The sequence below is a fragment of the Arachis ipaensis genome, chromosome B03, assembly GCF_000816755.2.
Source record: "Arachis ipaensis cultivar K30076 chromosome B03, Araip1.1, whole genome shotgun sequence".
In the NCBI taxonomy this organism is placed as follows: domain Eukaryota; kingdom Viridiplantae; phylum Streptophyta; class Magnoliopsida; order Fabales; family Fabaceae; genus Arachis; species Arachis ipaensis.
The window spans coordinates 12,239,649-12,257,454 of NC_029787.2; the positions used below are offsets into that span (position 1 = coordinate 12,239,649).

Sequence of the window (17,806 nt, forward strand, 5' to 3'; positions counted from 1 at the left end):
AAATGTTCGATTTATATACGTCTGAAGACCCACCCTGACCTTTTCCTCATGCTCAACTTTTTTATTTCTTATAGGCAGAGGGATTGTCCGCTGAATCTATAGCAGCCCTTGCTAAAGTTGACAATGTCAAGCAGAGGATGGAAGCTGCTTATGAGACATTGCAGGTAAAGATTGTTAATTTTCATATTTTGAGTCAAAAGTTCACATTGATGTAGCTCAATGAGATAACAAAGCAAACTATCTTTAATTGCATTGTAATGACAGGATGCTGCTGGATTAACTCAATTAAGTTCGACTGTGGAGGATGTATTTGCTAGTGGTGATCTCCCTCATGCTGCAGAAACTCTGGCTAATATGAGACATTGCTTGTCTGCTGTTGGGGAGGTACTGATTTCCACATTGGTTATGTTTTATGTGCATGTGATTTGATTTTTATCAGAAGATGTTGTGGGGGTTGTTTTTGACTTACCATCACTTCTTGTATGTAGGTTGCTGAATTTGCCAACATAAGAAAGCAACTTGAAGTCTTGGAAGATAGGCTAGACATGATGGTGCAGCCCCGCCTTACTGATGCATTATCGAATCGCAAGGTTATTATTAATTTTATTTTTGTGAAACCATGCACTTATGCCTTATAAATATAATCTGTAGTAACTTTAGATTGTATCATTGTCAATCAGGTTGATGCTGCCCAAGATTTGCGGGAAATTCTAATCAGAATTGGGAGATTTAAGTCTTTAGAATCGCAATACACAAAGGTTCACTTAAAACCAATAAAGAAGCTCTGGGAAGATTTTGACTCAAAAGACCGAGCCAATAAGTCTGCAAATGAGAAGAACGAAATGGAGAGGATATCAAGTAGTGGTGATTTTCAGTCAGCTTTGCCAACAATATCGTTCTCCAGTTGGTTGCCAAACTTTTATGATGAACTATTACTTTATCTTGAACAAGAATGGAAATGGTATTGTTTTTAGAGATAATTTTTACCCATAAAGCAAATAGTTGGAATGCTACTAATAATATTAAGTACTTTTTGGGTTAACATCTCAGTCATATGTTAATTTTGGCCATTTACTTTTTAAGTTCTTAAAGCAAACTGGATTAGATTAAGAATAAAATCATACTCAAACCTTGATGCTATTGGATTTTCTTTCACCATATCTTTCTATTTAAAAAATAGCAAGAATAAAATGGTACTAAGTACTAACTATTGCTTGCAGGTGTATGATTGCTTTTCCAGAAGATTATAAAACTCTAGTCCCAAGGCTACTAAGTGAGACTATGATGTCTATAGGTTCCAGTTTCGTATCTCATATCAATGTTGCCATTGGAGATGCTGTTCCTGAAACGAAAGCACTTGCTAAAGGTTGTTCTTAGATGTTTTACACAATTTGCTGTCTGAGAAAACTGGTATAATTTATACAAACTGACATTTCAACTCTTTAATCCTTGCAGGCTTATTGGATATATTATCTGGAGATATGCAAAAGGGCATTAAGATTCAGACTAAGCATCTAGAGGCATTGATTGAATTACACAACATGACGGGTACATTTGCAAGGAATATTCAACACTTATTTTCGGATTCTGATGTCCGAGTTTTAATAGATGTCCTGAAAGCTGTGTACTTGCCATATGAATCATTTAAACAGAGGTATTTTTTTTTTCTTTAATGTATAATAAGAAAGGCATAATTGAAATTTTGATAAATGAAGTTTGTTTGCTAGTGCTTTGGTAGTGGCCTCATTATTATTGACAAATTAGAGGGGCCTGAGAAAGAGTATTAACATATTTCTCAGATTTGTTCCTCAAAACATAGAAAAACAAAAGAGGCATAGAAAAGTAAATCTAAATGAATAGTGGGGCGTCCTTACTGATCTTTTGGCTCATTGTACACATAAATTTTTTCTCCAATTCTTTGAATTATTCCTTTAATTACTTTATCATTATTTATGGGCATATCTTACAGGTATGGACAAATGGAGCGTGCCATCCTTTCCTCAGAGATTGGAGGAGTAGATTTAAGAGGAGCTGTTATTCGAGGTGTGGGAGCCCAAGGAGTAGAACTCAGCGAAACAGTTCGCAGGATGGAGGAGTCTATTCCGCAAGTTATTATACTTCTTGAAGCAGCTGTGGAGAGATGCATCAACTTCACTGGAGGTTCTGAGGCAGATGAGCTAATTCTTGCTCTTGATGACATAATGTTACAGTACATTGCTACTCTGCAAGACACTCTCAAGTCACTAAGAACTGTATGTGGTGTCGATTATGGTAGTGATGGTACAATAAAGAAGGAAACGGAGAAGAAGGATGGAAACCCAAATGCTCGAAGAGTTGATTTGATCTCAAATGAAGAGGAGTGGTCCATAGTTCAAGGGGCATTGCAAATCCTGACAGTTGCAGATAGTTTGACAAGCAGGTCTTCTGTATTTGAAGCATCTTTGAGAGCTACACTTGCTAGATTGAGCACGAGTCTATCCTTTTCAGTATTTGGTTCAAGTTTAGACCAAAACCAGACAATAAGAAGTAGTAATGAAGATGGGGAGCCATATTTTGGTGGAAGGGCTGCCTTGGATATGGCAGCTCTGCGGCTTGTTGATGTGCCGGAAAAGGCTAGGAAACTCCTTAACCTTTTGAATCAGGTATAAATAAGACTAACTTTATTGCAATCTCATTTTCTTAAGTATATGTTTTGGTTTAGAAATAGATACAAAAGGATATGGGATTCAATTTCAATATCTAGATCTGGAGGAGCCTCGAAATATACTGCCTAATTCCACACTTGCCCTTCTAACACATTCTTCTCCAGTCCACATTAAAATCCCCTAGCAGCGTGCTTTAATGTAGCAGTGATTCAATTTCCCCAATATAGTTTACCTCCAACAAAAATGCTAATTATTGACATTGGTAAATATATAATTTGACGAAAACATATCAACAGGAGACTCAAGGTTTAGGCAATGTTCATGTGGAATTGGTGCCTTTGCCCAGGCTCATTAATCTCTATTTCCTCTGTTATGTGCAGAGTTTCCACCCCTCTATGCCTATGAATTGATTTGTCTGAAGAAGAGAACCTAAAAGGAAAAAGAAAATGATTTTCTTTCATTTGACTTGAGCGTTCTACAACAATTACTAAAAATGTTATTCTTGAAAATTTCAAATTCACCCCCATTTTATCCAAAAAAGGTTAAAATCAATGAATGTGAATTTGTTTCTAAGTTCATCTGTTTTTAGTTGTGTTGGTATTCTTTTGCTATGCGCCTACGTACTTTGTCTTCTCAGTTTATATACTTCTTCTGTTGGTCTCTGTCATTATGTAAAAATATCTCTGGTTTTTGCAGTCTAAAGATCCCCGATTTCATGCACTTCCTCATGCATCTCAAAGAGTTGCAGCATTTGCTGATACAGTGAATGAACTTGTATACGACGTCCTCATATCTAAAGTACGGCAACGCCTCAGTGATGTGTCCCGATTGCCAATTTGGTCATCAGTAGAGGAGCAAAGTGCTTTTCATCTTCCTACCTTCAGTGCATATCCACAGTCCTATGTGACCAGTGTTGGTGAATACCTTCTTACTCTACCCCAACAATTGGAGCCACTTGCTGAGGGAATCTCTAGCAGTGAAAACAATGATGAAGCTCAGTTCTTTGCAACTGAATGGATGTTCAAGGTATAACTCATACTTTGATGGATGCTTAAAAGTTAGGAAGAATCAATTTTCCCTTTTGTTTAATATAGGATAAGGAGTGGCATTTCTTCCTACAGTTTTGTGGATGCTTCAGTTTGAGGTTAATATTCTTGATTAACACATTTAATTCAGCTTCTGCCTAGATATACAAGTCTTGACTCAATTGGCCTCTCAACTAGCTTAGAACACCTCTTTTGAGTAAAAACTTCCCTTTCTGGCAATGCAGTTGAATTTATTCCCTAAAGTTAGAAAGATATGACTAGGTTTTAAAGTTTACCTCTTTGCCGTTGCAAACAACACAAATATACAGATTATTTGAAATTATTGCAATTATCATGTCTTTCTCAGGCTATTCGTCCTCTTTTCATATGAAAAACAGATAATGACCTACTTTTTTTTTTGGACTAAAATATTATTAGGTCGCAGAAGGGGCAACAGCACTGTACATAGAGCAATTGCGTGGGATTCAGCACATTTCGGATCGTGGAGCGCAACAGCTGTCAGTTGATATTGAGTATCTTAGTAATGTGCTATCCGCTTTGTCGATGCCAATCCCCGCTGTTTTGGCCACATTCCAAAGTTGTCTCTCTGCGTCAAGGGACCAGTTAAAAGATCTTCTCAAGTCAGATTCAGTAGATATGCCAACAGCAAACCTTGTGTGCAAGATGCGGCGAGTGAATTTAGATTCATGAGTGTTTGCTTGCAAACCTTATGTAGTTGAGTTGCACCCCCTCCTCTTCTTTTTGAAATGTATTCTTGATTTGCAGAGAACATTCTTTTACTTCGGCAATACCTACTATTAGCATTCTTTTTTAGTTTTAGGGTGAGCATGTGACTCTACTTGCATATTGAATTAGTAACTAGTCAGATAAAGCTTACAATCTGCATAATGGTTATAGTGTATATTGGAAAAAAAGATTAGTCTTTCAGCAAATAATGTATATCATTGCTTTTTTAGTAACGCGTTTGTGCTCGATGCTAATCTGAGGATGTAACCGATTCCGTTACTGTTTTTGTTCATTTACACAAAATACACATTGCGAGGCAATCAACTTCACCACCTCAACTAAAGCTTTATATGGCTTCATCAAATCCCTTCTTTCAATCCCCTCATTTTATAAACCAACTCAATATCTGGATATGCAATCCCTTTCTTTCAATCCTGATATTGTGGAACCAGAATAATTTATATGCAAAAGTTTGAAATGCAATATTTATAAATAAAATATAAGAACTAACATTCATTAGGTTTATCATGGATCTAAACTTTGGGTAACATGTTAAAAGCTATCTGCTTAGGATGGAGCCGTGGTGTATGATATTTATACAACGTTGGGGTAGATTGTAATAGTATTTACCATTTACATATGTTTGGAATGAACGTTAATGTCTTAAAAGCATAAGACTAAGGAGCATGATTCCAAATTATTCAAAATTTCTGTAATAAAATAGCGAGGAAAATTTTTTTTAAAACGTTACGAATGAATTACTGCTAAATAGATACTAAAAGATAACAAGAAAGTTCTACAACCAAACAAAATACTTAACCAAGTCCAACCAAGTGTTTCAAAATTCACGCGCGCACGTTCTTCACCTCCTGTCGGTTGTCGCTCTTCTTCTTCTTCTTCACCCTTGTCACGCACATTCTCTTCCTCCTCCTTCGGCATCTTTTTCTTTTGTTATTGTGGTCATCACTACTTCCTCCTCCACCTCCACCACCACCATTATCATCATCATCATCGTTATTATTGTTATTGTTATCGTTATCTCGTGTTTTTTTCTCATCGTCGTTCTTTTATTGTTGCTATTCATTATTGTATTTTTTTTCTTTTTCTCTTCCTCTTTCGAGTGATTTTGCAGTATTATGTGTTTCTTCTTCTTCTTCTTTATTTGATTTTTTCTTATTTTTATTGTTGTTAAGAAAATAAAACAAGAAGAAGAATCATGAGAAAGTAAAATAAGGAGAAAATGAACAAGAAAAGAAAAAGATGATAATGATGGAGAAGAAGACGGAGGAGGAGGAGGAATTTGCTTGTGCGTCGTCATTATTAAATAATTTCAGTACATTTTGGATTGAAATAAGGTTTGTTTTGAACCGAATTTGTTTGTGTGTCATCATCATTAAGTAATTTTGGTGCATTTTGAATTTAAATAACGTGCACTTGGTCTGTATTTATTTTGAACAGAGTTTGTTTGTGTATCGTAATAATTTCGGTGCATTTTGGTATGAGTTTGTTTGTGTGTCGTCATCATTAAGAAATTTCGATACATTTTGGATTTAAATAAGATGCACACAATTCAAAATTCTTCTTCCTCTTCCTTCTCTTATCCTCTTCCTTCTCTTATCTTCTATTTTGTCATCTTCTTCTTTTTCATCTTTTTTTTTTTCCTTCATTTTCTGCTTTTCATTTTATTTTTTCATAATTATTCTTGTTTTACTTTCTTGAGAGGAATAAAACCAAGAAAAAGAAAAGAAAAAAAAATAAATTTCGATTCATTTTCGCTAAGAATTCAATCCAATAAGTGTAAACCTATATTTATTCAACTAAATAAGATTGTAATACAGTACAAATATGTTCATAAGTTTAATATAAAAAGCAATGCTACTAAAAGATGAAGTAAGAGCAACAGAAAAAAAAAAAGAAAAAAAAAAGGAAGAATAAAAAGAAGAAAAAAATGTGACATTAAAGAAGACAATTTTAGACTTTTGTAGCAAAATATATGCTATTGTTAAGAAATTTAATGTTATCTTTCTAATAAATTCGGCACGATTCAAAATTTTTCTTCCTCTTTCTCCTCATCTTCTACTTCATTTTTCTATTCTTTTTCATCTTCTTCTTATTTTATTTTATTATAATTCTTTTTGTTTTACTCTTTTAAGAAAAATAAAACCAAAAAAAAGAGAAGAAAAAATAAAAAAGAAAAAAAAATAAGTAACTGCAATAACATGAAAAAAGAGGAGGAAAAGAAAAAACAAAAACAAAATGCAGCAACGTAATAATAGCACCAATAGAAGATTGAGGAAAAGGCACGAAGGTTGGAGCCGTTTTTCATATTCTTTGAGCACAGCACGCAAAATGTCTATGAAGCGGATGTTTAATTTACGTTAGTGAAGCGCACACACGCTGCATGTAATTAAAATAGTTTTTGTTAGATTTAGACTAACTCAATTAAATTTGATTGTAAACAAAACTTGGATGCATAGGTGGACATTGAAAATAATATATACTATGATATTTGCAGAAAGTAAATAAAGAATTTAGGTTTGTTTCTCATTTTTACTAAAAAAACTTTTTTTTTTCGGGTTGATACCAAAAAAAGATTTTAAATAAGCATTTGTTATCATTTATTTTATTTTGTCTATTCAGGTCAAAGTATTTATAGTGATATCTTCAAGTTATTAAAATGATAAATTTTGTTAAAAAAAATTTAAAATTTTACAGTAAAAAGTATTATTTTTACCATAAAATTTACCTTTTTTTTTCTAAAAATAAGAAGGTTCGAACTCGCGACTATATTATTTAAATTATAATTTATTGGCCCATAAAATATACAGTTTACTAATTAGTATTTTGTATATTTCATTTAAATCAAAATTCTGTTTTCAATTTTTATCCTCCTCTCATAATTTTTTTTTAGTTTTTGCTAAAAAATATATATATATTATTTACGTGCCCAGTAAAATACTAGAATAACGTACCCATGAGTCTTGGTTCTTTAACTTGTCTTTACGTAATCAGTCTTTTGCCAACCCTAACAATTTCCCCAATCGGCCAATCTTTCTCTGCTCATCTACAGAGAGTCATCCTTCGTTTGGGATTCGGATTAGGGTTTCCCAATCGCCACTTTCTCACTCATCTTGCAGCCATGGATGCTCAGAGAGCTCTTCTTGACGAACTCATGGGTTCAGGTACTTCTTCCATTCTCTCATTCCCCAAAACATTTACTTCCTCGTTGTTTCTAAACTGAGGAAAATAAAAATTCGATATTTGATGCTTCCAAGTTGATGAATTTGGTGTGTGTTTCTTGTTCCTGTGTGGAAAAAGCTCGCAACTTGACGGAGGAAGAGAGGAAAGGATACAAAGAAGTGACGTGGGACGATAAGGAAGTGTGTGGATTCTACATGGTGCGGTTTTGCCCTCACGATCTCTTTGTCAACACTCGCAGCGATCTTGGTGAGTTTTATTTGTTGATTATGTTGCTTCTTGCTGAGAATTGAGAATTGATGAGAGTTGACCATAACTAATGGATTCTATGACAGATGATGAAATTTGAGTTATTTGTTGTAATCTAGATTGTTGCTCTCTTGTGAAGAAATTTTAGAAACTTTGTTTATATTCTTATATCTTCATATCTGTCATCCTAAGGGCACACTTGAATGAAATCCTAGTTAATAAAGGTAAAGAAGTAATGACTTGATTTTGTAATGTTATGCTTTGCATCATAATTAGCTTTATATGAGGTTAGTTAATTAATTCTTTAGAAGTTTATTTATAGGAACGTTCTCAATTTTACAAGAGGGTGGGTGAGCCTTAGTGCAAATAGTTTGATTTTAAATATAAAGCTGTGTACATTCTCCCTTGAGCCCATCAAGCAGGATCCTTGTGCGCTGTTGTGCCCTTTCTTTATGGATTTTATTTGCTCGTAATATTTTATTTATTACTTATTTGATTTTTATTTATATTTGCATAAAATTGCTGCAGGACCTTGCCCAAGAATACATGATCCGAAGTTGAAAGAAAGGTGAACAAGTAGATCTATTCTATTCATATAAGGTTTTGTGTTTTGTTAAGGAACCGTGTCAAATTTCTAATAGTGGACTGCATACTATGAATCCTCTTGCTGTCATTATTTCCTAAATGAATATGTAAGAAAATCATTGTGTCTCTGATGTTAAACATTGTTGACTTGATTCTCATCAGCTTTGAGAATTCCCCAAGACATGATGCATTCGTACCCAAATTTGAAGCTGACCTTGCTCAGTTCTGTGAGAAATTGGTAAGCTACCTACATGTTTGCTGACAGTCAATTAAGTTTATTCTCTTCTATATGTTAATGAATAATTTCAATTTTTATAATTACAGGTAATGGACTTGGATAGAAGAGTAAGACGTGGGCGAGAACGTCTTGCTCAAGAGGTGGAGCCAGCACCAGCGCCTCCATTGACAACTGAAAAGTCTGAACAGCTATCCGTGCTGGAGGAGAAGATAAAGAATCTTCTGGAACAAGTTGAATCTTTAGGTGAAGCTGGGAAGGTTGATGAAGCTGAAGCTCTTATGAGGAAGGTACTGAATATGATTCAACACCTTTCTTTGCATGCATTTACTATTGATCTTTTTTTTTTAAGTTTCGATGGTCTCTATTGCATAAGAGCACTTATAAATATTTATCTTGGGAGGATCTCAACAACTTTCACTTTGAGCTTCACATTGCTTTTAATTGTCTGTTATAGGTGGATGCACTCAATGTTGAGAAAACGGCATTAACACAGCCTCAAAATGATAAGGTGTTGATGCTTGGTCAGGAGAAGAAGATGGCACTATGTGAGATATGTGGTTCTTTTCTTGTGGCAAATGATGCTGCAGAAAGGACTCAGTCCCATATTACTGGGAAGCAACATGTTGGTTATGGCATGGTTCGCGATTTCATATCCGAATACAAGGTCAATTTTGTTGTCTAAACTCATATTCTAATTAAAATACATGAAATGTTTTTTATGTTTATATATTGATATCATAATTCAGGCTGCCAAAGAGAAGGCTGTTGAAGAAGAAAGATTAGCCCGGGAAAAAGAGGCAGAAGAGCGAAGGAAACAGAGGGAGAAGGATCATGAGAGAAGACGACGAAGTGATTCAAGTGATAGGGACAGGCATCGGGATAAAGATCGAGATAGGGACAGGGATAGGTACAGAGATAGAGACCTAGATCGTGAAAGGTCTCGGGAGCTGGATGGTAGAGGTAATCGAGATGGGGGAAGGGGCATGGATTCTAGGTTGAGGAATGGAAGAAATGGAGGCAGAGACAGGTACCACAACAAAAGCAGGTCACGCTCCCCCGTTAGGCACAACTACAGGCGGCACTCCTGAAATCTGGTTTCTCAAATTTGGGGAATTTCTTGATAGATGTCGGAATTTGAATTAAAAAGAGGTAGATCTTAATATCCCAAGACTTAGATAAATATGTGTTTTGGAGTCCTGAGTTTTCTCATCATCAAGGGTGAATTTATTTTGTTTCTTATGTCAGAGCTTTGTTGAGACTATACAATCTCCCTTCCATCAATATTATTTATGGAGAAAAAAGGGTTGAGGTAGGTATTTTACTGTTGTAATTTTTTCCTCTTGCATGACTGATCTCTGAAAGTGTAGTCCAGTCTTTCTTTACTCGCATTTTCTAGAAGTCATTTGATCGGTTTAAGATGTCAGACACAAAATTACATGCATGGTTGTCATTGCTGCTGAGGGGGATGGTTTTCTCATGTTTTGAGGTAACCTGTGAATCTTATATCCTGAGAAAAATATGATATTTGTTCATAGTAGAAATCATGTTTGGTTTCCCGTAATCCTTTTGTTTCATTACTTTGCTTCTTAAGTTGATATAAACCAGCACAGGGTTTAAAAATGCTGCTTGTTGACATGCATTTGACATTGAGCTACATACCAAAGGCACCAGTTTAGAAGATATGGGTAACATACCGAATCTGTTGTTAGTAATCTCCCAAATCCATGGTGTCCTATTTATAATATATCTGTCATGATAACATAAATTAACTCTATATTCCCTAAACCCCTGGTATCATTGTAGATGAGTTTCCTATTGCTGGAGGTGCTGAATAGGTAGGCTATGTTGATAGAGTTGAAGCAAAAGCTGATTTTTTGCTAAACTTGGTTTGATTTAGCCAAATTGGCCTTTAAGAGGAAAAACAATATCAAAACTAATTGTGAAAGTTAAAGATTTTTCTTTTGGGTGTTAACTCATTTTAAAGCACTCTAATTTCAAATCTTATTTCACAATGTAATTTTACTTTTAGTACATGTTAATTAAGTAAATTATTGGGGAAAAAAAATATTTTTAAAGTTGAATTATTATATATATATATATATAAAAAGAAAATATGCAATAGTTCAAATTGATAACCTTCACTATGCTGAGCCTATAATGGTCCAAGCTTGGCCTATGGAGAAAATATAAGTTTTTGGTACACCATAAGTAGTTGATCCTAATGATTTACCATAAGATGCAATGACTTATCCTGTATCCAATTTGACTTAATAGGAAAATCTATGTTGTTGTAGTTGTACAATTAAGAAGCTATTTTGACGAATTTGGATCTGGTATGGAATCCATTAGGTTGTTGGATCTGGCATAGAATCAATTAGGTTGTTAGACTACAACCTTGTTAGAAATAATGCTTCTGTTGAAGATTTGCCGGGGAGCCGCTTCAGTTGAAGATTCGTAGAACCGGAAACACATGATTTTTTTTGTTTTAATTTTTGGATTTTCTATGTAGCCATTTGCATGGAAAACTATCAATGAGATGGGATTGGGATGTATGATGCCTCTTGTTGGAAGAACGGGAGCAAGTCGAAAATAAGGCTTATCTGGAGAATAATCTGAATATAATGTCCAAATTTGTTGTTACTTTGGTACATTCTTCAGTCTTGAATAATTGTAATATTCAAGCTAATAAAACTGGCATTTTGGAAGCGATGCAAGCTTTTCTTCCCTTTTCTTAGAATCTCACAACTTAGATTATATTCTGTTACCTTCCGTCACACTTGAATGTCTAATGATTTCATAGTTTCCTAAATTTTAATTAGTTGGGTAAAAAATAAAAATGAAATTTAAACTACTCTATGACTATGAGCAGCAATGAAAGTAAAATCATTGTTTCTTGACTTGTGTGTTATTAAATTTAAGTTTTTGCTAAGGCAAGCCTGGAAAAAGTACAACCTCACTAAAGAGGGTTAAAATTTACATTAATTACGGATTAAGGGACAAGCAAATATTTTCCTGAATTCCTTACAAAATTAGAAGCTTGTACTCTATTATTCTAAACCAAATAAAAGCTTTATCTTTTTAGGTGTAACCGTTTTTTTTTTGGGTGAAAAAAATATAAACTATCATTTAGGTGTGACTAAAGTATTATTTTTAATTATGCATTTCTAACCATTAAAAATATAAATTAATTTGTCAATGAGTTATAACTCAAATGGCATAATCTCTTCATATTCACCTAGAAGTTGCGAATTTGAGCCTCATTCCAAAGTTTGGAAAAAAACATAAAAATTAATTTGAATTTGATATACAGCAAAGATTGACTTAGTTTGACAAAATTAATTACTTAAAATGTTTAGTAAAACTACCCAATAAATTATTCATTTCAGATAGTTTTGTTGAACAAACTGAATCTTCAATACTAAAAAGTTAGTTTTATCTTTTATATCTAGAATTGGTGCTCGAATTTACTATCTTTTTCTTTGAATAATGACAAATACAAAAAAATTGAATCCCAGCTTTACACGCACCATTAAGCAGCAGATAACAACAAAATCAAGTCCTCAAATATGCAACAAAATTCTAGTGACACAAAAAAAATGAATGGTCTAACTACAAGCATCTCTTATCCAAAAACAAAACCAGCTTCTGTGACTCTAGTTAAATTAAACTTCTCTAAATATTATTATCCCTCTTTGAAGAAACCAATTCAGTTATCTATGATTAAAACCATTTCTATTACCATTTTGGTCCTCCAACCATGAATGACACAGTAGACAAACTTGTGATCTTCCTAGCAAAGAGAGATGGCATAGACAAGCTTGTGAAGACATTCCAATATGTCTCAAAGCTTGTAAACTACCATGTTGAATCCACAGACTCTGACATGGCTAAGAGGTTCAAGAACTGGGAAGTTGCATCAGGACTAAGCCGAAAAGCCTTTCGAACCGGAAGGTTCTTAACCGGCTTCAACGCTCTACGGCGAAATCCAGGTTCATCAAACACTCTAAGGCTACTAGCAGTTCTTGGAAATGCTGGTGAGATGGTTTACTTCTTCTTTGACCATTTTCTTTGGCTTTCAAGGATTGGAACCATTGATGCAAAGTTGGCAAAGAAGATGAGTTTCATTTCAGCATTTGGTGAATCAGTAGGGTACATATTCTTCATCATTGGTGACTTCATTTTGATGAGACAAGGTTTGAAGGAAGAGATGAAGCTGAAGAGGAGAATAAGAAACAGCAATGATAATAGTAAGAATGATGATAAAGAATCAAAAGAAGAAGTAGAAGAATTGAAGAAAAGGGTTCAGAAGATAAAAGGTGACAGAGTAATGAGGCTAATGGCAGTGGCAGCAAATGTTGCAGATTTGTTCATAGCAGTTGCTGAAATTGAACCAAATCCATTTTGTAATCACACAATCACACTTGGTATTAGTGGTTTGGTTTCTGCTTGGGCTGGTTGGTATAGAAATTGGCCTTCATAAACACGAATATTTCCCAGTTTTACTGTAATTTTTCAAAGTTTTAATAATAATATGGATGTTTATTTATCTTAATTTGTTCATAATTTTGTTCTACTCTTTTATTATACTGGTTTTCAATGCAATTCTCTGCAAAAGTTCCCCTGACTAGTGACTACTAAAATCACCAAGCATAATGTTATGTTTTTGTATGAATTTTTTTTTTTTTTTGGTAGTGATGTTGGGGTGGGGGATAGGTTATGTATGGTTCAGTTTTCGTTGTTTGCACCAATGAAAAGTATGCTTTTTAATTACTTATTTCTTTCAAAAATACTCTTTTTTTTTCCCTTACAAAATACTTAATAGAAAATGAGACAAAATCTTTGACTCATCATTAAACACACACTATTAAATAATGAATAATACACTCTTTATTAATTAAGAACTTTTTACTAAATAAATAAATTTTAATTCTTTATTTTATTAGAAAATTTTCAAATGTTCTTAAANGTAGACTTTTCCATAACTTATTAATCAAGTTAACCAATTTTTTTGGATTTATATTTATTTTTTAAAAAATAAAGTTCATAATACCTTTTATGGTAGATAATTTTCTAAAGAAGATACTGCATTCTTTATTTTACTTAGAACTTTGCCGAAAATTTTTTAATCGCCTGATAATAATCATAAGATAAAATCTTTTAAAACGGACACTCTAAAGTCTGAACAAAGTACTAGTTTAAACAATAAATTTGTTTGGCAATTAAACACAATAATCAAAATCCTGGCGCTTTCCACATAAATTAAAAATGGGTTTTGCTAGCCATTGGTCAAGGTTTCTATTTTCTATTGAATTGACTATAGTATCATCATTATATAAAAAAAATAAAAAGAGTGAACTATTAATCCGGCTCTTGATCATAATGATAATGCCACCACTCAAAATAAAAACGATTCATTTTAATTTTTATCTACTATTTTCGTGACACAATATAGTTTTTGCAGATATTTCTCCGTCAACTTTAAACGAAAAATACTCAGGTTCAGAAATAGACAGGGACCTAATTATTTCTAAATTAAAATTGGTTAGGAATTTATTTGTGTCTTTTTTTAAATAATATATTTTTTTATTTTTTATTTATTATATTAATATTTTTTCAATAAATTATTAAATATATGGTATAATAAGTAAAAACATTTAAATAATATAAAAATAAATTTTTTATTTTTAATTAGCACAACAATATATTGTTAGCCAATGAATTATACCTCAAATGGCATAATGTTTCCATACTCAATTAAGAAGTTGCGGGTTCGAATCTCCTATCTTTAATAAAAGAAACAATACATTATTAGACATTTATATTATCACTGTATTAAAATTAAATCCATATAAATTATACATTGCCTTGGCCGAATTGATTAAATTCTCAATTTCCTTTTTTAAAAATTTGTGTTTTTGTGCTTTTATTTTTTATTTTTAGTATTATTTATCTTTTAAATTGTGAAAAATAAAAAAATATAAAATAAAAACAATTTTTTTTATTTTACAAAATAAAAAAAAATACAAGCGCAATTTTTAAAAAAATTTTCTTCTTTTTTTATGATAAAAAAAAAGTGAAAACAAAATCTATAATACTCCAAACTGCAAAGTCTTCTAGTCTGCAAAGTCTTCTTAGCTAAGGACGAAGGAGGCGTAACAATAAGGGCGGTTAAGTCAAAGGCAGTGCCTTGAAACAAAACAAGAGAAAAGCTGCTTCATTCCCTTCCTTCGCTCTCGATTAACAAGGTTCCCTTGTTTCCCCAATCCCTCAGATCTATCTCATTTTCTTTTTTCATTTTCCAATTTTCTTGCATTTTCTCGCCATCAAACGCACTCAATTTTCTTTTTTCTTTTGGGTGAGGTTAGATAAGTTGATGGCGGAAAGGAAGCAATCGAGTTATGTGAAGCTGGGAAAAGATCATGGGCCTCTCGTTGATATCACTCCTGGCGAGCTCAATCAGCCAATTGAGGTTCCTCAGGTCAGATTTCAGATTTTAATTTTTCTTTCCCCTTTCCATTATATGTTACTTTTGAATCAGTTATTTCTTTCACATTTGCTATTGTTGCATTTTCCTTCTTGATTATTGGGTTTCTGTTATGTTATTTTCTTCCCAGAGGGGGTAAATCGTGTAAATCAAGGTTTTGAATTTTGCAGTTCTAGTTATAGTTTTGGAAAATCATGGGTAAATCATAAATGCATCTGGTGCAGCTGCAATTGATGCTGAATTGCGGTTGCGGAGCGTGATTTGAAAACATTTGGAGGTGTATCAACTTCTTATTCGCAATCTAAACCTAATTCTACAGTGATTAGGTTGATTATCAAAATGTGAATGTGGGTGGGGTTTATCTTGTTGTGGACGGTGAATTTTCTGGCTGATTTACGATAATGCTTTAGATTTGACTCAGAAGGATTAGTTATCATGTTTCTGTATTATTTTTTTTAAAGAAAATGTCACTCTATTTTTAGGGATTTCCAAGTGGAAGCAGCAAGAAACTGTTTGAGAACTTGTGTTGGCGTTGCTTTGGGCGCTTTGAGTGTGTTTGCTAATATATATATATATTTTTTTTTTGGCGACTAGTGTGTTTGCTAATATGTAGATATATATTTTGGTCATGGATTTTCGGTATTGTGCAGTTGGCTGTTCGCAAGTGCCCTGAATGTAGACAGCCACTACCCGAAAGCTATTCGCCTCCGGCAGATGAACCTTGGACGACTGGGATCTTTGGATGCACTGAAGATAAGGAAAGTTGTAAGTAATGCATTAATGGTCAATGTTAATAGTCTGTTAATATTTTTTTTTATGCTGTAATTGCCTTCAGTTTGATATAATCTAAACTAAGTCTATATAGGCTAGAGTGGATCCATGACCATGAATTCATTGAGTACTGACTAGTTGGCAGAAACTGAGTTGCATAGACATTTGACAGCATCATTGTAACATAAAAATTAACCGAACACTTTCTTTGATCACTTTGTTGTCCTTCTTGCAAAACGCAGTCATACTTTGTTTCATCAATTATGATCAGCCCATGCTTCTTTCAACACAAAGGATTGATATGTATGGTTATGGTAGAAGTTTGTACTTTGCAGTGACGTGGTTAGACATACTGTAGTGGAGAGTTGCTTCCTGTTTATATTCTTTCGACCTTCATTGCAGGCTTGACAGGGCTGTTTTGTCCTTGTGTGTTATTTGGGCGCAATGTAGAAAGCTTGAGGGAAGACACGCCTTGGACTGGGCCATGCTTGTGTCATGCCATTTTTGTTGAAGGTGGCATTTCGTTGGCCATAGCAACTTTAGCTGCAAATTCCCTCGTTCCTGGTATTGATCCAGGGACAGTATTCCTTGTTTGCGAGGGTTTATTCTTTACATGGTGGATGTGTGGCATTTACACTGGTCAAGTTCGGCAAACCTTGCAGAAGAAATATCACTTGAAGGTAATTCTTTGTCACTATGTAAAACTAGTCGAAATCCAAGCTGAACTGGCATATAACAAATATCCATTTACTGAGAAATATGGCTGCTGTATTCTGCTTGCTTTAGAATTACGATTAATAATGGAGAATAAAAAATGTTGTATACACCAAAAATCAGCTACCATGTATTTGTATATAAATACATGTGTTGTTTAACTCATTTTCAATGTATATTTTGTATTTCAATATGTATTCTATATGGATGGCTGATTTGGTAGCCAATATTCTGTGTACACATACCATGGTTGATTCACAAACTTGGAGGATAGGCACTGCCCATCACAAAAAACTTGATAATGTTTGAATCTGGCATGTTGACAAATCCCCTTGTGGTTCCAAGCAGAGGGTACTTCTACATGTTGATATCTTTGAGTCTTTACTCCGTTTTTTACATTTTCTGTGAGTGCAGGACTCGCCTTGCAATGCATGTTGCGTGCACTGCTGCTTGCACTGGTGCGCCTTGTGTCAGGAGCACAGGGAGATGAAAGGCCGGCTCTCGGATGATCTTTTCTCGGAGATGACCATCGTAAACCCTCCTCCAGCGCAAGAGATGACCACTTCTACTCATACCGATGATGATCACAAGGAAAATCCCGAAGCATCTTCGGCTAACAATGGCGAGCACGAGCATACTCATTTAGAAATGCAGGCTATATAGGATATAGTATTGTTGATAGCATGGCTTTTGGAACATTTGCCTTGAGTTTTTCACCACATTTTGTGAGAATTCTCTGAAGTAGGTTTGTCCCTTGGGTTGGAAGAAAACATGTGAGGGAGCTTAAAGTGGATATGGCTTCATTTTTTCAGTATACATACAAGTTCCCTTTGGAGGAGCTTTCTCTTTATCATATATACACAACTCATTCATGGTTTAAAAAGCCAGATTATATCAAAATCCTTGTTTTCGGAATCTGTTTTGGGGCTTCGAGCAATCTTCAAGTCTCTTCCTTTAGTTTTCAGTTTTCACCAATGATTTTTAGAAATAAAAATGCTAATTTTTTATATATTTGTTTTCCAACGTTTTAGGGAACACAAGTTAAATTTGATCATTTTCTAAAGCTCTCTTACTCACCAAATCCCTCTAACGTTTCATATCATCGAAATTCTATTACTAGTGTATGTACCGTACTACGTATAAGATATAT

General features: G+C 33.9%; 4 protein-coding genes across 10 annotated transcripts in view; all 4 read left to right on the forward strand.

Annotated features, from left to right (window-relative positions):
- LOC107629639 (conserved oligomeric Golgi complex subunit 7) overlaps positions 1 to 4,650 on the forward strand; it is a 5,494-nt gene extending 844 nt beyond the window's left edge. Inside the window, exons 2-10 of the mRNA XM_016332473.2 lie at positions 75 to 164; positions 265 to 384; positions 489 to 590; positions 681 to 961; positions 1,221 to 1,366; positions 1,456 to 1,654; positions 1,970 to 2,642; positions 3,342 to 3,671; positions 4,109 to 4,650. Of these exons, the coding sequence (XP_016187959.1) occupies positions 75 to 164; positions 265 to 384; positions 489 to 590; positions 681 to 961; positions 1,221 to 1,366; positions 1,456 to 1,654; positions 1,970 to 2,642; positions 3,342 to 3,671; positions 4,109 to 4,381 (2,214 nt within the window). The 3' untranslated portion in view covers positions 4,382 to 4,650. The remainder of the gene's footprint in view (positions 1 to 74; positions 165 to 264; positions 385 to 488; positions 591 to 680; positions 962 to 1,220; positions 1,367 to 1,455; positions 1,655 to 1,969; positions 2,643 to 3,341; positions 3,672 to 4,108) is intronic.
- Positions 7,401 to 11,392, forward strand: LOC107629640 (luc7-like protein 3). Of its 6 annotated transcripts, none has more exons than XR_001618004.2 (9): positions 7,401 to 7,599; positions 7,736 to 7,864; positions 8,393 to 8,432; positions 8,612 to 8,687; positions 8,774 to 8,974; positions 9,142 to 9,351; positions 9,434 to 9,836; positions 9,933 to 9,996; positions 10,112 to 11,392. XR_001618004.2 is itself a non-coding variant. In XM_016332474.2 (7 exons), exons 1-7 carry the CDS (start codon positions 7,557 to 7,559, stop codon positions 9,773 to 9,775), a joined length of 1,041 nt encoding a protein of 346 aa, XP_016187960.1. In that variant the 5' UTR covers positions 7,401 to 7,556; the 3' UTR covers positions 9,776 to 11,389. The 6 variants fall into 6 exon arrangements, 1 of the variants encoding a protein (XP_016187960.1); XR_002358837.1 differs by having other exon boundaries at positions 11,197 to 11,392; XR_002358836.1 differs by having other exon boundaries at positions 9,434 to 9,996; positions 11,197 to 11,392.
- Positions 12,287 to 13,239, forward strand: LOC107629642 (peroxisomal membrane protein 11B). Its single transcript, XM_016332477.2, has one exon. It carries the CDS (start codon positions 12,445 to 12,447, stop codon positions 13,165 to 13,167), a length of 723 nt encoding a protein of 240 aa, XP_016187963.1. The 5' UTR covers positions 12,287 to 12,444; the 3' UTR covers positions 13,168 to 13,239.
- Positions 14,772 to 17,573, forward strand: LOC107629641 (cell number regulator 6). 2 transcript variants are annotated; one of them, XM_016332475.2, is made up of 5 exons: positions 14,772 to 14,932; positions 15,053 to 15,165; positions 15,822 to 15,936; positions 16,345 to 16,622; positions 17,071 to 17,573. In XM_016332475.2, exons 2-5 carry the CDS (start codon positions 15,061 to 15,063, stop codon positions 17,317 to 17,319), a joined length of 747 nt encoding a protein of 248 aa, XP_016187961.1. In that variant the 5' UTR covers positions 14,772 to 14,932; positions 15,053 to 15,060; the 3' UTR covers positions 17,320 to 17,573. The 2 variants fall into 2 exon arrangements, with proteins under 2 accessions (XP_016187961.1, XP_016187962.1); XM_016332476.2 differs by having other exon boundaries at positions 14,796 to 15,005; positions 15,037 to 15,165.

Bases quoted from the DNA above. Each gene is read 5' to 3' on its own strand.
- LOC107629640 (XM_016332474.2), top strand. From the start codon at position 7,557: ATGGATGCTCAGAGAGCTCTTCTTGACGAACTCATGGGTTCAG. The intron at 8,688-8,773 runs GTAAGCTACCTA...TTATAATTACAG, and splicing joins CTCAGTTCTGTGAGAAATTG to GTAATGGACTTGGATAGAAG. The intron at 8,975-9,141 runs GTACTGAATATG...TGTCTGTTATAG, and splicing joins CTGAAGCTCTTATGAGGAAG to GTGGATGCACTCAATGTTGA.
- LOC107629642 (XM_016332477.2), top strand. From the start codon at position 12,445: ATGAATGACACAGTAGACAAACTTGTGATCTTCCTAGCAAAGAGAGAT.
- LOC107629641 (XM_016332475.2), top strand. From the start codon at position 15,061: ATGGCGGAAAGGAAGCAATCGAGTTATGTGAAGCTGGGAAAAGATCAT. The intron at 15,166-15,821 runs GTCAGATTTCAG...GGTATTGTGCAG, and splicing joins AGCCAATTGAGGTTCCTCAG to TTGGCTGTTCGCAAGTGCCC. The intron at 16,623-17,070 runs GTAATTCTTTGT...CTGTGAGTGCAG, and splicing joins AGAAGAAATATCACTTGAAG to GACTCGCCTTGCAATGCATG.